Here is a 17,068-nt window from a genome sequence, read left to right as displayed (position 1 = left end):
CGGGAGGACCTTGAACTGAAAATGCTTTTGCCCGACGACGAACCTTAAATATCTCCTGTGTCGTGGACGTATTGGGATATGAAAATATGCATCTTTAAGGTCTAGCGACGACAGATAATCCATGGGTTGTACTGACCTGATAACCTCCTGGAGCTTTAGCATTTTGAATTTTGAGCTCTTTAGCCATTTGTTGAGTACCCTCAGGTCGAGAATGGGCCTCCATTTTCCATTTGGCTTCTTGACGACGAAGAACCGGGAATAAACCCCTTTTCCTTCCTGTGCCACAGGAACCCGTTCTACCGCTCCTTTTTGCAGCATAAGTGCCACCTCTTGTCTTAGAACTCGAAGGTGGGGCTGGGTCGAAAACACTGGCGGAAGACTTGGAGGCTTGTTTTTGAATTGCAGCGCATGACCCATGAGAATCGTGTCCAGAACCCATCGATCTGTGGTGATGCATTTCCATTGGTCGATATGATGCGAGACTCGACCCCCCCAGGACGTTCCGAAGGCCGTCATTGGTTGCTGGTTTGCTTGTCCTTCGTCGACGAGGGACCCGAGCCGCGTCGTCTGGAGGCTTGGTAATCTCTGCCTCTACGTGCCGACTGGGATGCCCGTCTGTAACCTTGTGAGGATTATGAGGGCCTGTTAAACCCACGGTCCCTAGAGGCTCCAAAGCGGAGTTTCCGGAAGCACCTCTGAAGGGGCGAAAAGAGCGAAAACTTCTACCTGTCTGGAGGGCGCCAAGAGACCTAGCGGTATCCATGTCTTCCTTCATCCCCTTCAAGGCTTCATCTACCTTGTCTCCAAACAGATGTTCTCCTTCACATGGCATGTCTAGGACTTTGTACTGGACTTCAGGTCTAAAAGTAGTACATTTGAGCCACGCTTGTCGACGTAGAACTATGCCATGATTGATTTGTTTGAACCCAGACTCTGCTAGGTCCACCGCAATATTAATTGCATGGTTCGAGGCCTCCTCACCATCTCGCACTAGCAGCATGGCTGCTTTTCGATGTTCTTCCGGCAGATGTTCTAGGATAGGGGCTAGTTTATGCCACATCTCCCGATCATATCGTGATACAATCGCCAAGGAGCTGGCTGCTCTTACCGTCGTGGCGCCAACAGAGCACCTTTTTTCCAAAGGCGTCCTGCCTCCTGGCCTCGCATTCTGGTGGGGTTGAACATTTTTGCTGTACTCTGGCCTTCCTAGCCGCCGCCGCCGAAACCACAGAGTCTGACAGAGGCTGTGATGTTAGGCATTTTGGAGTGGACTCCGGAGCTTTAAACTTTTTCTCAGTACGCCCCTTAATAGCCGGGTCCGAGAACGGATGATGCATCGTCTTGAGGCCTTCTTGCCACACGTGGTCCAGGATTGGGATGGCAAATACCGATTTTCTCCTTTGACCCATGTGATCAAAAAGAAAACAGTCTTTCTTTTGCTCCTCAGGAATTAAGCCGAACTCGGAACACGCTTTTCCCATCATTGCATGGAAGGCTCCCACATCATCCGGAGGAGATGGTTGTGCCTGGCTCCTCGTAGACTCTACCTCTACATCCGAATTCCATGTTGGGTCTCTCAACGGTGACAGGGAAATGTCCGACCCTGAGTCGCCTCGTATAGAATGCTTGACTCCGATAGCTCACCCTCCTCCTGCGCTCGAGGACGATCCTTCACCACCTGGGAGGCCGACGGGCTTTTGGTCGTCGAGCGAGCTGCTCGAGCTTGTTCGTCGACAGAAGGTGCAGAAAATACCAGCGATGAAGTGCCAGGCTGAGGGATCTGCGTATCCAGACGCTGCAGGAGCTTCTGAAGTGTATTAAGCACATCCAGAGACAAAACCATCTGGGGGGTCAGCAACGTCGAGGATAGAGGGACCACACCCCCACTCGCACTCGTCGTCGACGTATTGGAAGGCCGTAAACCCAAGTCCGACGGCTGCATAACCATGCCACATTCTCCTTCCACCGACGACACCGACAAGGCCGTGTCTGGTTGCAGTAGGACCTCGGGGGGGGGGGGCCGGGTCGCAAACCTCCGGCTGCCAGACCATAGATTGAGTCACCGTCGACGAAGGAATCCCCACCGCTGCTGCCTGAATAGTAATAGGCATCGTCAACGACACCGGGGTCGACGAGCAAGTAGCCGGCACCGAGCCTTTAGACTTCGTAGCCGATTTCGTCGCCGCCTTCCCTGCCGAAGCGTCTCGACTCACGGAAGACCTAGGACGGTCCCCTGAGGAGGATTTTGATGCCGCTTGCCTCTCCGTCTTAGAGGATGAGGAGGAGGACTTTTTGTGTGATGAGGAAGACCCAGCATGCTTCCCCGTATGCTTGTCCGCAGGGCATTTTTCGACGGGCCGCACCTTCTTCGAGGGAGGTTCCGACTTGCTCCTGGAGGCCGTGGAGCCAACTTCTGATGCCGGATAGGCACCTGCTCTGTCTTTAAGGGTTTTTTGTGAGAAACCCTGGCATATCTCGCATGTATCCGCCGTGTGGTGCGGGTGGAGACAGTAGATACAGTCCATGTGGGCATCACCTTCATAGACTTATTTGAGTCCACATGTTGCACAAGGACGAAATAAAGCTTTTCCGGACATATTTTTTCCAGAATGGAACGTCGCCGAAGCGACAATACAACCTAATTTCAATTAGCAGTAACGACGAGGATCCCACTACTTTGAAAGACGGTTGAAATCTGAGGGAGCGCGGGGGCGGGTCCTGTATTTATATCATGGCGTCCTGACGGCGCGGGCACGCATGATACAAAACGAGGTGGATAGGACGCATAAGCGTCGAAAAAGTTTCCCTACGGGAAAGGGTCTATATAATGTACCGGGGATTCCCAGCCTGCCGACGGGGAATATTCTAAGCATGTGAATCCATGAAAGATCCAATGCTGGAGAAATTAGGCTTCACCTGTAGGACAACTTTGTCCTTGTGGAAAATTGTATGTGGGGGTTTACAGGAGAGGGCTTGTAGCTCGCTCACCCTCCTAGCAGATGTTAGTGCTACCAATGGGACAGTTTTAAGCGCGAGAAATCTCAGCGAACAAGAGTGAAGTGGTTCGAATGGAGTGCCCATTAGGAAGTTTAAGACTAAATTTACGTCCCGTAAGGGAACCTGAAATGGTTTTGGAGGATAAACATTAGTTAATCCCTTGAGAAATTGTATCACTAGAGGTAGTTTGAAATACGATGGTTCCTCCGCAGTGCGCTTGAAGATAGAAAGCGCTGCGAGATAGCCTTTTACAGTGCCAACTTGAAGGCCCGAGTTTGTCAAGTAGAGTAGAAACGATAACACGTTGGTGTACCACATGAAAAAGGGTCGATATTCTCTTCCCTACACCAGCTGCAAAATTTGTTCCAACTGCAGCGGTATAAAGACTTTGTTGCTGGCCTTCTAGCCGACACCTCCATGACGTCATCAGGGAGATCCCAATCCTTGTACCTCACCCTTTCAGAAGCCAAGCGTGAAGGTTGAGGGTTCTGGTGTCTGGATGGAGAACCTGACCTCCCTTCTGCGAGAGAAGATTCCCTTTGAGTGGAAGACGGATTGGAAGGCATATGGACTATCTAGAAGGTCCGAGTACCACGTTCTCTTGGCCCAGCGCGGGGCAATTAGGATCATGTTTTTCCGGAATCTTCAACCTCCTGATCATTTGCGGAATAACAGGGACTGGTGGAAAAGCGTAAAGGAGTGGAAACTCCCAATCCACTACGAATGCGTCCCCTAGAGCTCCTCTCGGGGGAAATTCCCTTGAACAGAACAGATCGCACTTCCTGTGGGTGCTTGTGGCGAACAGATCCACCTGAGGGGTTCCCCAAAGGGCGAAGATCTCTTGAAGGACTTCCTGAGCTAGCTCCCACTCGTGGGAGACTGCTCTGCCTGCTCAGAGCATCCGCTGTCAAGTTCTTCTCTCCGGCTAGGTGGACTGCCGATAGAGAGATTCCTTCCCGAATTGCCCAAAACTGGAGCTGCATTGCCTCTCTGCACAGTGGCAGTGATCCTACACCTCTTTTGTTGAGGTAGTGCATGGCCACCGTGTTGTCCGTCATTATCGGGACATTTTTCCCCTGTACAGATGGCAGGAAAGCTTTCAGCGCTAGTCTGATCGCTCTCAGCTCTAATAGATTGATGTGTAGTCTGGACTCCGATGGAGACCAACGACCGCTGATGGTCAAGTCGTTGGCATGGGCTCTCCACCCCGTGAGTGAGGCGTCTGCGACTACTGTTATCTCCAGCCATGGTTGCGAAAACAGTTCTCCTTCCAAGATGTTCTCTGGATAGGCCCACCATTGAAAGTCGTGGGCTACCTTGTCCGGAATTCGGAGGAGATCTGTCATTCTCCCTGAGTATTGTGACCACTGGGTTCTTAGTGCCCACTGGAGAGATCTCATTCTCAGGCGAGCCTCTGGCACAAGGAAGATGCAGGATGCCATGAGGGGTAGCAATTTCAAAAAGTCGAAGGCTGGGAGATGTTGGGCATTTTGAAATTTGTTGACCATCTGCAGAATATCTTGAGCCCTCACCTCTGGTGGCGAGGCTTTTCCCAGGGAAGTATCCAGGACCGCTCCGATGAACTGGAGTCTCTGATGGTATCATCTGTGACTTCTTTAAATTGAGGGAGAAGCCCGGTGTGTGAAGGAAGTGGCAGACATAATCTAGCTGGATCTGAGCTTGTTCCGAAGATACAGCTCTGATCAGCCAATCGTCCAGGTAGGGGTAGACGTGGATCCCTTCCCTCCTTAGACTCGCAGCCACTACCGACATTAGCTTGGTGAAGACCCTCGGGCGGAGGTCAGCCCAAATGGCAGAACTCGAAATTGATCATGAGAGTCGCCAATTGCGAACCTCAGGTATTTCCTGCGTTTGAGATGGAGTGGCACATGGAAATAAGCGTCCTGAAGGTCCAGAGATACCAGCCAGTCCTGGAGCTGAAGGGCCTGAAGGATCTGAAAGAGTTCCCATCTTGAACTTGTCCTTCCTGAGGAACTTGTTCAATTCTCATAAGTCCAGGATGGGTCTCAGTCCTCCGTCTTTCTTTGGGGGGTGGGGTTGGGGGGGAGGGAATACCAGCCCTTGTTCCTGTCCGCTACAGGTACCAGTTCTATGGCACCTTTCTCTAGCAGGTCTATGATCTCCTGCAAGAGGAGCGGATCTGGAACTTTTAGAGAACTTTGCCCCGGTGCATGACTCTGAGGGATGTGTAGAAAGGGTAGGCAGTAACCCTGGGCAACTGTCTCCAATGCCCAAGCATTTGACGTTGTAGCCTGCCATTCCGTCAGATGGTGAGTTAACCTGCCCCTACAGGTGTTTTGTGGAGAGACCTCAGAGTGGTTTGGGGGCGGCTGATGCAGATGCCGAGGGTAAAGAGGCACCTGCTGCGGCTTTAGTACTTTTGACCCGTCCACCTCGGGTAGGTCTTCTTTGGCCTCTTTGAGCCGGCTGTCCTCTGCCTTTCCCAAATGCGGAATAATAGCAAAAGGACTTTCCTCTTCCAGGAGGTTCCCGAGGGGCGAAAAGGAGTTAGGCGGATTGCAGCTCCTAACGATTTTGCCGCTGCTTTAGATGTCTGCAACTTTTCCAGACTGTCATCAGCCTTCTTTCCAAATAACGAAGAGCCGTCAAAGGGCATATTCAAAAGTCTGGCCTGTACATCTGGAGCAAAGCCAGACTTTCGCAACCATGCATGCCTGCGGATTGTTGTACTTGCCGCCATGGCCCTGCTGATACGGTCAGCGGAATCAATGCCAGTTTGAAGTGATTCGCACATGGCATCTTTGCCATCTTTAATAATGTTAAGGAAGGCTTCCTTTTCCTCTCCTTCGGGTATGCAGTCAGCCACTGATGAAGCACACTCCCACAGTGTGACTGAACCTGGCGAGCGTACAGGTGGCGTTGATGGACTTCAACGCCATACTACAAGTAGAGAAGACTTTCTTCGCCATAGAATCGTACCTCTTGTCATCTCTATCCTGTGGGACAGTAGGGTAAGCGGTCCTACTGCTAGATGAAGTTGCCGCTTGGACCACCAGGCTCGCTGGAGTCGGGTGTTTTGATAAGTATTCAGGGTCAGCAGCCGCTACCCTATACTTGGCTGACAATCTTTTATGGACCGCCGGGATAACTTCAGGAATTTTCCAATTAGATGTAATTTTCCTTTGTAAGGCTGCATGGAAAGGGACCACAGGGTCCTCCTTTGGACCTTTGTCTAATATGTCTGTCAGGTCATCCTGTTGAAAAACAGGCAACCCATAAATTCAATAATTCTTGCCTTAAGGGTTCTTATAGGGTGTTTCGGCATGTTCCCCTGGGTCTGGCTTAACAAATTCCACTTCTGGGGAAGTGTCCAGCCAACTTGCCTCATGTAGTGACTCCTGTAGGTCCTTCAACCTTCTTTCCTCAGAGGTGAAATCCTCTGAAATAGGCAGTGTGGTCCTCTGCAACCCAAACTTTTCCTGGTCAGAATCTTCCCCCTCTTCATAAATTGAAGATAGTTCAGGGTACTCTGACCTCTGAAATGGTGTAAAACCCATCTCTAAGGCAGTAGGAGCCAAACTCGGCATTATTGGGCGAGAAAACATCGATGCCGATGTGACCGGCTTCGAAGGCGTCGAGAACGGCGTCGAGAAAACTGGAAGAGGTCTCGAAGAACTTGAAGGATGTCGACAACGGTCTCGGCGTAGTTCCAGAGGTCCTTGGAACCACCGTTGGCTGTGGAGTAGCCTTGGTCTTCTCCTTCATCGGCGTCGATGTCGACAACGGCGTTGATGGTGCTGATCCATGCGTCGAAGGAATCTTCGACGGCGGCGTCGAAGATGGTGCCTTCTTACCCGATGGCTCGTGGCGCTCTCGGGTGGAATGTTTCGCCGGGTGCAGCGACTCGCAGCGTTTTGATTTATTTGGGTTTGTCACCCAGGCTATCACCCTCAGCTGTCTTTGAGGGGGTCGAGGCCGCTTTCTCGAAGACGCTTAACATTTTCTTTCTGAATTCCTCCCACTCAGCCTGAGAGCTGTGTTTTGTGGGACAGGAGACCCTTTCTGGGGAAACAGAAGACGAGGAGGAAGGGGATCTTCGATGTCTCTTTTTGAGTGTCTTGATCTCGACGAATGGTGGGAGCTACTTCGAGATCTAGAATGGGAATGTTTGACGGCGAGGAGACGAATGCCTCGACTCAGCCGAAGGACCCTTCAAGGAGGTTTTGACTGACTTACCGCTCTCGAGCTTCCCCTTGGGCTCCTTCAAGGCTTTCGCCGTCATGGACATGCAGTTCTCACACTCCGAACAATGGTGCTCGGCTCCCAAGCACCACAAGCAGATCCTGTGTGGATCCGTTATCAACATTTTTTTTTAACCGCAGTCTCGTCATTTCTTGAAGCCGGATCGCGGCGTCGTCGGTTCCGATGAAAAGGTCATCGAGAACGAGTTGGTATTTATTCGAGTAGATATAGAGCAGGGGTGCACAACTGATTTTGACAGAGGGCCGAAAGTACCCTACATGATGGCTATAGTGGGCCGAAAAGTAAATGTGGGTGGGCGGTAGGCGTGGCAGGAGGCTTTTTCAACCCCTAATTTTTATTAAACCCTATACCCCATGACACCCACCCCTCATGCAAACCCTATGCCCCAAGACACCCACCCCTCATGCAAACCCTATGCCCCAAGACACCCACCCCTCATGCAAACACTATGCCCCATGCCACCAGGCATGCACCATGCATACATACTCAGACCCCAACGCCCCCACCCCCAACTCACCACACAAACCCACAAGCATACACCATGCACCCATACAGACCCAACCCCCCCACCCCAAACTCAGCACACAAACCCACAAGCATACACCATGCACCCATACAGACCCAAACCCTCCACCCCCAACTCAGCACACAAACCCACAAGCATACATCATGCACCCATACAGACCCCACCCCCAACTCACCAAACTCACTCAAGCATGCACGCATACAGACCCCGGACCCTCCAGCCCCACATCTCAACATACACTGAAGGTGCACACAACAACAACAAACATTCAGGCATACCCAACCCCTCCAACCCCCCCCCCCTCCCCAGCATCTCAACATACACTTCACTTGCACAGAAACACATTCAGGCAGACCCGACACACCCCACCCCCGCATCTCAACATACACTGAACTCGCACACAAACACATTCAGGCAGACCCGACACACACACCCCCTCCGCATCTCAACACACACTGCACTTGCACACAAACACATTCAAGCAGACCCGACACACCCCCCACCCCCGCATCTCAACATACACTGCAGACATACAAATACAAACACACCCATACACACCAGACACACCCCCCCCACCTCCGCATCTCAACATACATACAAAAACAAAAAACACAGTCAGGACGGACCCGAGACAGACACACACAATCATACAGCCCAGCCCCCCCCCCCCAATGTACTTACCCAGACGTGCTGGAACGCTGGCGAGGCTTCTGGCACTACAGCTGGCGTGGCAAGCAAGGCTGAAATGCCTTCCGGCATCAAGCCTTACTGGCCACGCCAGCCGTAGTGCTGGCACTCCATTGGTGCAGCACACACGCACTACGTGGCTCATTGGAGCTGTGTGGTTCGTGTGCACTGAACCAATGAGGGCCAGTGTTTTGTCCGGCCCGAAAGACAACAAAGACTTTCCTAATGGAGGGCGGCCGATGCTGCTTGCAGGCCGCCCTCCATTAGGAACGTCTTTGTGCCTCGCGGGCCGGACAAAACGGCATGGCGGGCCGCAACTGGCCCGCGCCCGTATGTTGTGCACCCATGATATAGAAGGTTATCCTGGCTGAACTGAGCAACGACGTTCCGAGGCCCCACGAAGCGCAGAAAAACGGAACTGAGCAACGGACGCAGCGCGTGGCTATTTATGGGCATGGTGACGTCAGCGCCGATACGGTGGCCATCGAGGGACATCAACTCAGCAGAAGTCGACACGCAGCGCCCTCTACAGAAATAATTTCCAAGGCCAGCAAGCTGCAAACGTATTATCAAAGATAAGGAATATGTTGGGAGGACACAATCCCTTCGAATAGTATTTTCTAAAAAGCATACATATACTAGGACAATTACAATCTTCTAGATAACATTTACACTTTAAGACTCACCTCTGCTTCTACGTCAACATTTTGTTTCAAAAGTAATTTCAAAATGTCTACATGTCCATTCTGACTGGCTGCCTGCATGGCTGTGTGTCCAGCACACTGTCCATTCACCTGAAACAAAACAAGCAAACTTTCAGATCTTACCCAATGTAAAAATAAAATACCACAACAGTTTTGGCAGAGGTTACAGCCAATATAAAGTAAACCGCAAAATATAATACTTAAAAATATTGTCTCTACTTTACTCCACAAATATTCTACATATCGGACAGAAAGGTGCACAGAACAGTAACAGCAGCCCTACTGATAAGGGGTGTATCTGCCACTTACTCCCTAAAAATAGTCAAATACTGCCTAAAAATAAAAATAGGGAGTAAATATACTGCAAGTAAAGCTGCAAGTCCGGATTAAAACAGTCTAACGGCATCATTTGTGAATGCAAGGCTCTTTGTGAACATGGATTTAAGAAACCAAATCCAATTAGGAACAATTATTACCTTTGTGAATATACATACTGATGTGTATCATCTTTCACCCAAACATTCTTAATCTTCTACAAATCCCAACACCCACCAAGGAGCAATTCCAGCTTGCTCCATTTCAGTGGCTTTAGAGCGGCTGGAAGAAACATCATAGGTATACAACATGGAGCCATCTGTGCCCCTTCTCTGTTCCACATAATGCCCCCCCTCGCACCCACCCGCACTGTACAGAGCCCAAAAGAAATGAGAGCCTGATGTGAATTCAGATACAATACATATAGCAAGAATTAAAAGTATGACATTTGTAGGAAGGGAGATGTGATTGTCAATGTTAGGGAGACTTTTCTACAACCCTATTGTAAGGGATGTAAACCAATCAAACCTGGCAAGACAGGTTACCAACTAGTCAGACTGGCAGAGAGTTGCTGTTATTGTTGGGGAGAGTTTTCAGAAATGTGCCAATTCCCTTCTATTTTAGGGAGAGCGGGAGAGAGAGACCTTTTTTCCCCACTCTCGTGTATTTCACTGTGATTTGGACTCTGTTTCCTGTGGCTTTGGAGTCAGACAAACTCCATAGGCATCTTTTTACCTTGTGTCACAGCACCTTCAATGCAGTGGCACAGGAAAGTCTTTCAGTTTTCTCAAAGGTTTAAATACCTTCTCTTGAACTAACTGTTTCCAAGAGCAGTGAAGTGAAATTGACTAATTACATTTTGTAACTTTCTAGACCCAGTGTTAGGGAGATGTGCCAATTCCTCCCACCTTAGAGCCCTCCAGCTCTTTTGCTAAACCTTTGGACTTTGAAGTTTTCAAGTCACAGTGTTTTCTGTGTACGTTTCTTTTGGTTATGGAGTCTAACCAGTTTCACAGGCATCATCTTTTACAATTGTGTCACAAAGCACCTTCAGTGCAGTGCCACAGGGAATTCTTCCAGATTTCCCAAGGTTTAAATACCTTCTCTGGGATCAACTAGTTTCCCAGAGCAGTAAAGTGAAATTGGCTTTACTTAGCATTGTACTTGCTTGACCCAGCACACCCTATCTTACAATAGAGTGCTGGAGGGGTTGCTTAGTATCCCCTGTGTCTAAAAGCTCATGTAACATTTTTTATGTTACCCTTTCCCCAATTGACTGGCTGGTGGCATTGGTTTCGTTTTGAACTACCTAGGTTTGCATTTACTGCATAACATTAACAGCGGGAGCCATCTTTTGCAAAATGGCGCCCAGCCATCCTTGCGAAAATGGTGCCTGGTATTTTTTAGCCAGGTCTTTGTGGAAAGGTCCTTCTAGAGAGTTTCTCTGCGCGCCAAACCAGGTTTGGTCTCTTTGTTCATTTTGCCTTTGGCGGTGTTTGAGAGAAACCTGACTCTGGCTCCCGAGTGTATGGGGTAGGCAGGAAGTGATGGAGGTGCCCGAAACTCCCAGTACTTAGTCTCCTAGGAGACCCAAATGCACTCTGTGGTGATTGGCTGGCTGACTGTCCGGCAAGTACAGCCACCCTGCTGGGTGAGTGACAGCTAGGCTGGAATGAATGGGAGACAACTGAATAAAAGGTGAATCTTTTGGCTTGGATGGCAGAGTCAACCACTGGACGAAGGAACCGAAGAAGAGTTTGAAGAGGTCGCCTGCTGCATCTCATGGACCATTGGTTTGCCCGGTGAAGCCCTGCTGCAGTGCTGAAACTCCAATTTCGTTTTGACTAAAGAAGCCCTGCAAGGATGACTTCTCCCCTTGAGTTGGTGGGCCCAATCGACCCCAAGACAAGCTCATCTGTAAATCCTTTCGGGGCTGGCTGTACTGTACTTCCATTGCTGCTCCAGGAACCAAAGTGCCAGGGAGTGGAACACCAGACGAGTGAGTGTCTTGAAGTCGGACCCGAGCTCCAGGAAGATCACCTGGACTCCCTTGAAGCAGGACTGACCAAGCCTAAGACACCTCAACAGAGTGCTGGCCCCCAGATGCAAGGAAAGTCCACAGTGGTGTCCGAGAGACCACAGAGGTGCTGTTTGCTATAGGCGCGAGGAGCTGAAAGCGCAAAGTGCAGCAGAATTGAAGTTTGTCCATTGCTGCCGCTGACCTAGTCTCCAGATGACCTCTTGTCCCCACGACTGAGGTCCAGGAACAACAGGATCTGCAGAGATACACAGGAACAGAAGCCAGCTGGAACCATTTCTTCTAACCAAAGGTACTGTAAAGTTAAGAGGACTTACCTCTTAACTTTACAGTACCTTTGTGTAGCCATACTTGTTCTCAGTTGAGACTTGTCTTGGTTACCCTTGCAGAGTGGCTTGCAGCTTTGCCTCTCACAAGCCTCCCAGTTTGTGGCCCTACAATGATTCTATTTCTACAAACATTTCTAAAAACATTGTGCAAGACTTTTACTTACCTGCAAGAAGATATCCAGCTCCCCTAGACTTTGCTCAACTAACATGTATACGATTTAGATGTGTGTAATTGTGGTTTCAGTTATTTGTCAACACTATGTTAAGTAACTTTTTGATATATATGTAACGCTCACCTGTTATCCACGGGGACGTCACTCAGCCTGTTCTGACCTCTTACGACCTCGAACCCTTCCCTGGAGTCTACTCGACTGGAGACTGGGCCTCGTTTTCTTGGAAAGTGTGCTCTCCGTCCTGCTTTCAGCGCAGGGGAGCGTTAATTGATGCAGACTCGTTGCTGCCTAGTTACTTCACTGGCAAGAGTCCGACAGGTAAGTATAATGGGTCTTTTGAACATTTCTCTAACTTCGTTCCTTTCCTTCCTTAGATGATGGCCGGCATCCGGGGATGGCGACGTGCTGCTGAGATGAGTAGCGCTGAAGGTGTGTGCAAGCGCGATGCGTGATGCGACCCTTTCGTATTTGTATTGAACCGAGTTCTTTCTGTGTTTTTTAGGTGCCGCAACGTTATCAGCGTGGATGCCGGTTATGAAGAAGAAATGCATTGAGTAAGCGCGGTATGCAGCGCCTCTAGATGTTTCCACGCTAACCTGCAGTATCTTTTCCCTCTTGCAGATGGATGAGAAGTTCCGGAGATAGAGTTCCCCCAGAGCGGCTAGGATTCAGGTAAGCGTTTGAAGCTTGTACAGCCTTTAAAAATAAGCAAAGATTTGCTGAATGCTTACTAATGCCTTTTTTCTTTTCTTTTCCCTTAGGAAGCAGCGTGATGGGATGGGAATGACACCGCCGAAGATGCCCGCAAAACAGAAGAAGCAATGAATGATGGGCAGAAGCGCTGCAAGATAAGGCTGTTCCTAACAGTGTTCTTGGTACTGCAGGAGCTGAGTGCAGAAGAAAGATGCAGACCTACTGGACACAGATCCGAACACGGTGAGTGTCACGCTGCAGGTGTAGAAAACACAAAGCATGTTTCTCAGCCTGGGTGTGGCTTAAATAGACTCTGGGTATCCCAGGTGTGTCTGGGCTGAACCACACCCAAAAGATTAGACTGCACATGCAGTTCTTGGAACCGAAATATGTGGGGGCATCCATCTTGTCCCCATCAATGCACTACAAGTCCAATCCCCAATGTTATCCTATGGGAGTGAGCGAGTCTGGTGCCACAAACGCCAAGTCTGACTCCAAGGGGGTCTTTGGAGGGATGGAGAGGCCCTTGAGGGCCATGTAGGTGATTGTGGCCTGGCTCCAGCCTGACATCTTGGAGGGCTGGGGACAGGAGGGGCAGGAATCATGACAATATAAAGGTTCAATGAATAAATAGACATATTTTTTACCATGTATTCCAGTCCTGCAAGGACGAGCGATCTTTTTGAAAAACTGAGTAAAAAAGAAAAATAGATTAACACTATACACTAGCTTTCCCCTTTGGTTTTAGGTTCCCCTTGCACACTTGTTTCATTCATTGTTTTATCATGAGATGCTGTTCAAATGTGCTTAACAGATGTTGGGTGCCCACTCATCTACTGTAGTCCTTTCAGGACAGCCAGACTCCCTGTTTGAGCTGGATTCTCGCAGGCAGGCTGGAAGACAAAGGGCTGCAGAGTTTTGGACTCCTCGCTCGCTTCCTGACTTCAGATACTCTGGAGCCTGGCTGGGCTTGATTAGGTCTCCTGCCGAAGCTAAAATTGACACAGGATTTTCCCGCCCTGGAGGTCAGGGGAAGGAACAAGAAAGGACAATGAACACTAAAATGGCAAAAAAAGAAGACAGGGGCCCTTTTGGTAAAATGAGCACCCATGGGTGCCTTTACCGGGGCCGTGTAAACAGCCCCGTTAGGTAAGGTAAAGTTTGCATGCAGTACCCTCTGGGACCACTACACACAACTATGAGGACTACAGGTGTAAGCATAACCAACCTTTGGTATAAGTCTGTACGACACAGTTTTTGGTAGCGAGCTGAGCAGCCAGGCTTATCTCAAGAGGAAAAGTGAGCTGCAGTGAGGTTACACAGAGTTCTACAATCACAACTATTCAAATAGACTCTTATACTCAAGGTTTCTTGGTAAAACACTTATTAATTTCTTACACAATCAGTTACAAAACATTCACTAAAAGGAGGCAATCAATATTGCACAAAAATGTTCTACAGAACTTCACAACATCCGGTTCTGAGGCATTTAAACTACTTTGAAGATGGAGAAAAATGGCATTCAGAGCATTTGAAGTAGGAGCAAAAAGGCATAAATTAATAAAATGAATAGGAGAGTTACTCTTAAACAGTGCAAATAGTTCACCAGGAGTTTGTCCAATGCAATAGGTAGGCCAAAGTCAATGGGCTAGAGTCTTGTATCAGTAAAAACGGTTCTGGTAGTTAGACAGAAAATTCTTTGCCACGGTTCTCAGAAGTAGTTCATAGACGAAAAGTTTATATGTCGAGTCACAAGCTGACTAGGCCTGCAAGTTGCCAAAGTTTCACGCACTTTCGCAGTGAGAGGTAAATTCTCTCGGTTGGGTTTTCACAGTACCTTAAATTGAAGAAAAAGATGCAGCTGAAGACTTCTGCTCCTGAGCCTCAGTCGTGGGGACAAGAGGGAGGACATCGGGGGGACTCCTGCACTGCACGGGGACTGGTCACAAAGCTGGCAAACTGGCAAATCCTTGATTCCGGTAGCTGTCGTCAAGCACACAAACTGGTGTCCTTCTCCCTGGCTATTCGGTTTCCTGCAGCACTCTGGGGAAAATACAACCAGCTCCGAGAATGGTATCCAGGTGGCTTAAGAGTTCATTGGTCCCACCAACTCAAAGGAAGAAGTCTTCCGTGAAGGGCTTCTCTGTCGAGATGAACTTGGCGATTTGGACCTGCAGCAGGGCTTCAATGGGCAAACCAGCGGTCCAGGAGTTGCAGCAGCCGTCCTCTTCTAGCTCGTCTTCGGTTCTTTCGTTCCAGTGGTCGACTCTGCCTTCCAAGCCAAGAGACTCACCTTTTAAACAGTTTTCTCCCATTCATTCCAGCCTAGCTGCCACTCACCCAGCAGGGTGGCTGTCCTTGTCAGACAGTCAGCCAGCCAATCACACCAGAGTGCATTTGGGTCTCCTAGAAGACTAAGCACAGGGAGTTTCAGGCACCTTTCTCACTTCCTGCCCACCCCAGACCCTCGAGCGCCAGAGGCGGTCTTCAGTCCTGAAGCCCCCCCCCTCAAAGGCGTAGGAACAAAGGGGCCAAACCTGATTTGGCGCGCATAGACAAACTCTAGAAGGACCTTTCCAAAACGAAATGGCGAAAAAAGAAGACCGGGACCTCTTTAAACAAAGGAGGCTCAGACACCATCTTGAAAAACATGGCTCCCGCGATTTAACGCTACCGGTGTTCGCAGTCAGGAAAATTCATGGTAGTTTGTTGTAAAACCACTGCCACCATCCACTTCGAGAGGAAAGGGTAGCATTGGACTGAGTTTCTAGACATAGGGGATACTAGGTAACCCCTCCAGCACTCTATTGTAATATAGTGTGTGCTGGGTCTAGGCATTTGGAAAGACCAGTAAAGTCAATTTCACTTTACTTTCTCTGGGAAACAGTAGTTATCCCGGAGGAGGTATTTAAACCTTGGGACAGCCTGAAAGGCTTCCCCGAGTCACTGTACTGAGGGTGCTGTGTGACACATGAAAAGATGATGCCTATGGAGTTGTCTAAAACTCCATAATCAAAGAACACAAGAGTAAAACACATCAAAACACATGTGATAGTGGGCAAAAAGGGTCACACTCTTGCCAGGTAAAAAATAAAGTCCTCAAAATCCAGCAAAGTTGCTGGGGGTCTCTAAGGTGAAGGGAATTAGCACATTTATGAGAATTCTTCCTAACAAGCCTGCGTGAAAGGTTCACCGAATTAGTAAAAAGTTTCACTGCCACCAGCCATTAAAGGTAAGCTTGTCCCTGTAACAGTATTGTTACAGTTCTAGTGAGAAAGGGGATACATGGCATCTCTCCAGCACTACACAAAGTGGGGTGTGCTGGTTTCACCTAACAAAATGTACAAGCGTTAGAAATATCCTTTCTACCCTTGGGAACTGTAGTTCTGACAAGGGTAGCCAGAGAAAGTAAAAGGGGAGCCCAAAGGGCAATCCTGTAACAATAAAACGTTATACACCAAAAGTTGTCAAAGAGGATTATATTAAAAAGGACACTATAGAGAGCCTTAAAAATGACACCCATAACAAGAGTAAAACATTCTGCAAGTGTGGAAAAGGGTTCCCACTCACCGAGGTATAGGGGGGAAAATAATCCACCAGTAAAGCAAAAAGTCCTAGTGAGGTAGATTTAGCACTAAAATTAACATCTTACCTAAAAGCTCCACAGCAACCTCCTCGTGGGCCTGGAGTCCTCGTGGGTGGTGCTGCATTGATCCTTCGTCACCTACGGCTAGAGAACCGGGACTAATGAGATGCTCCAATGGAGGGCGCAATGCATGCAGTCGCATGGGGGGCCTTGGACCAATGGGCGCCCTGCCCAACCCTGTAATGGCTACTCAGGAGGGGCGGGTGGAGAGAGCACGCTAGTATTAGCAGGAGAGGCACTGTGGGGTTCTGGCTGCACTCCTGCAGTACCATTTTGCACCTATGGGTTACACAAAGGGGTAACAAAATCCACAGGGCTACCAAAAACTAGGTTTAGATGAATATTATTGTATCAGACCCCCAGGTCCCATTACACTGCTATAAACTAAATCAGCAGTTCAATAAAGTAACAAGATTTCTGTCGACAGTAATGCAAAGCTATATACAAAATTAAAAAATGACTGGTACAAGCTAAAATTCAAGTACATTGGCCTTTAACTCCAGTGTCCAAAGGGGGACTCAGGAAAAATGTCACAGTAAAGATGGATTTCCAAAATCAGCCCTGGGTAGGATTTTGTGAGGCCATCCTATTATGGTGAACAGTGTTAGGGAGTTTTACTAAAGTCCACCTGTGGTATGACTGTAGAAGACTCACTCTTAGAAGACCAGGGCTCCAACTCTTAGGTTTGGCATCAACTACCCAAAAGGTTTGATAG

General features: G+C 49.0%; 1 protein-coding gene across 2 annotated transcripts in view; it reads right to left on the bottom strand.

Annotated features, from left to right (window-relative positions):
- Window positions 1–17,068, bottom strand: part of MIB1 (MIB E3 ubiquitin protein ligase 1) — an 863,979-nt gene that overhangs the window by 513,101 nt on the left and 333,810 nt on the right. For both annotated transcript variants that reach the window (XM_069620891.1, XM_069620890.1), the window contains exon 10: window positions 9,142–9,249. In XM_069620891.1, the coding sequence (XP_069476992.1) occupies window positions 9,142–9,249 (108 nt within the window). The remainder of the gene's footprint in view (window positions 1–9,141; window positions 9,250–17,068) is intronic.

This window comes from Ambystoma mexicanum, chromosome 5q (assembly GCF_040938575.1).
Source record: "Ambystoma mexicanum isolate Mex_15411 chromosome 5q, UKY_AmexF1_1, whole genome shotgun sequence".
Classification (NCBI taxonomy): domain Eukaryota; kingdom Metazoa; phylum Chordata; class Amphibia; order Caudata; family Ambystomatidae; genus Ambystoma; species Ambystoma mexicanum.
The sequence above is the reverse complement of the archived record's forward strand: the minus strand, read 5'-3'. Positions and strand labels throughout refer to the sequence as shown.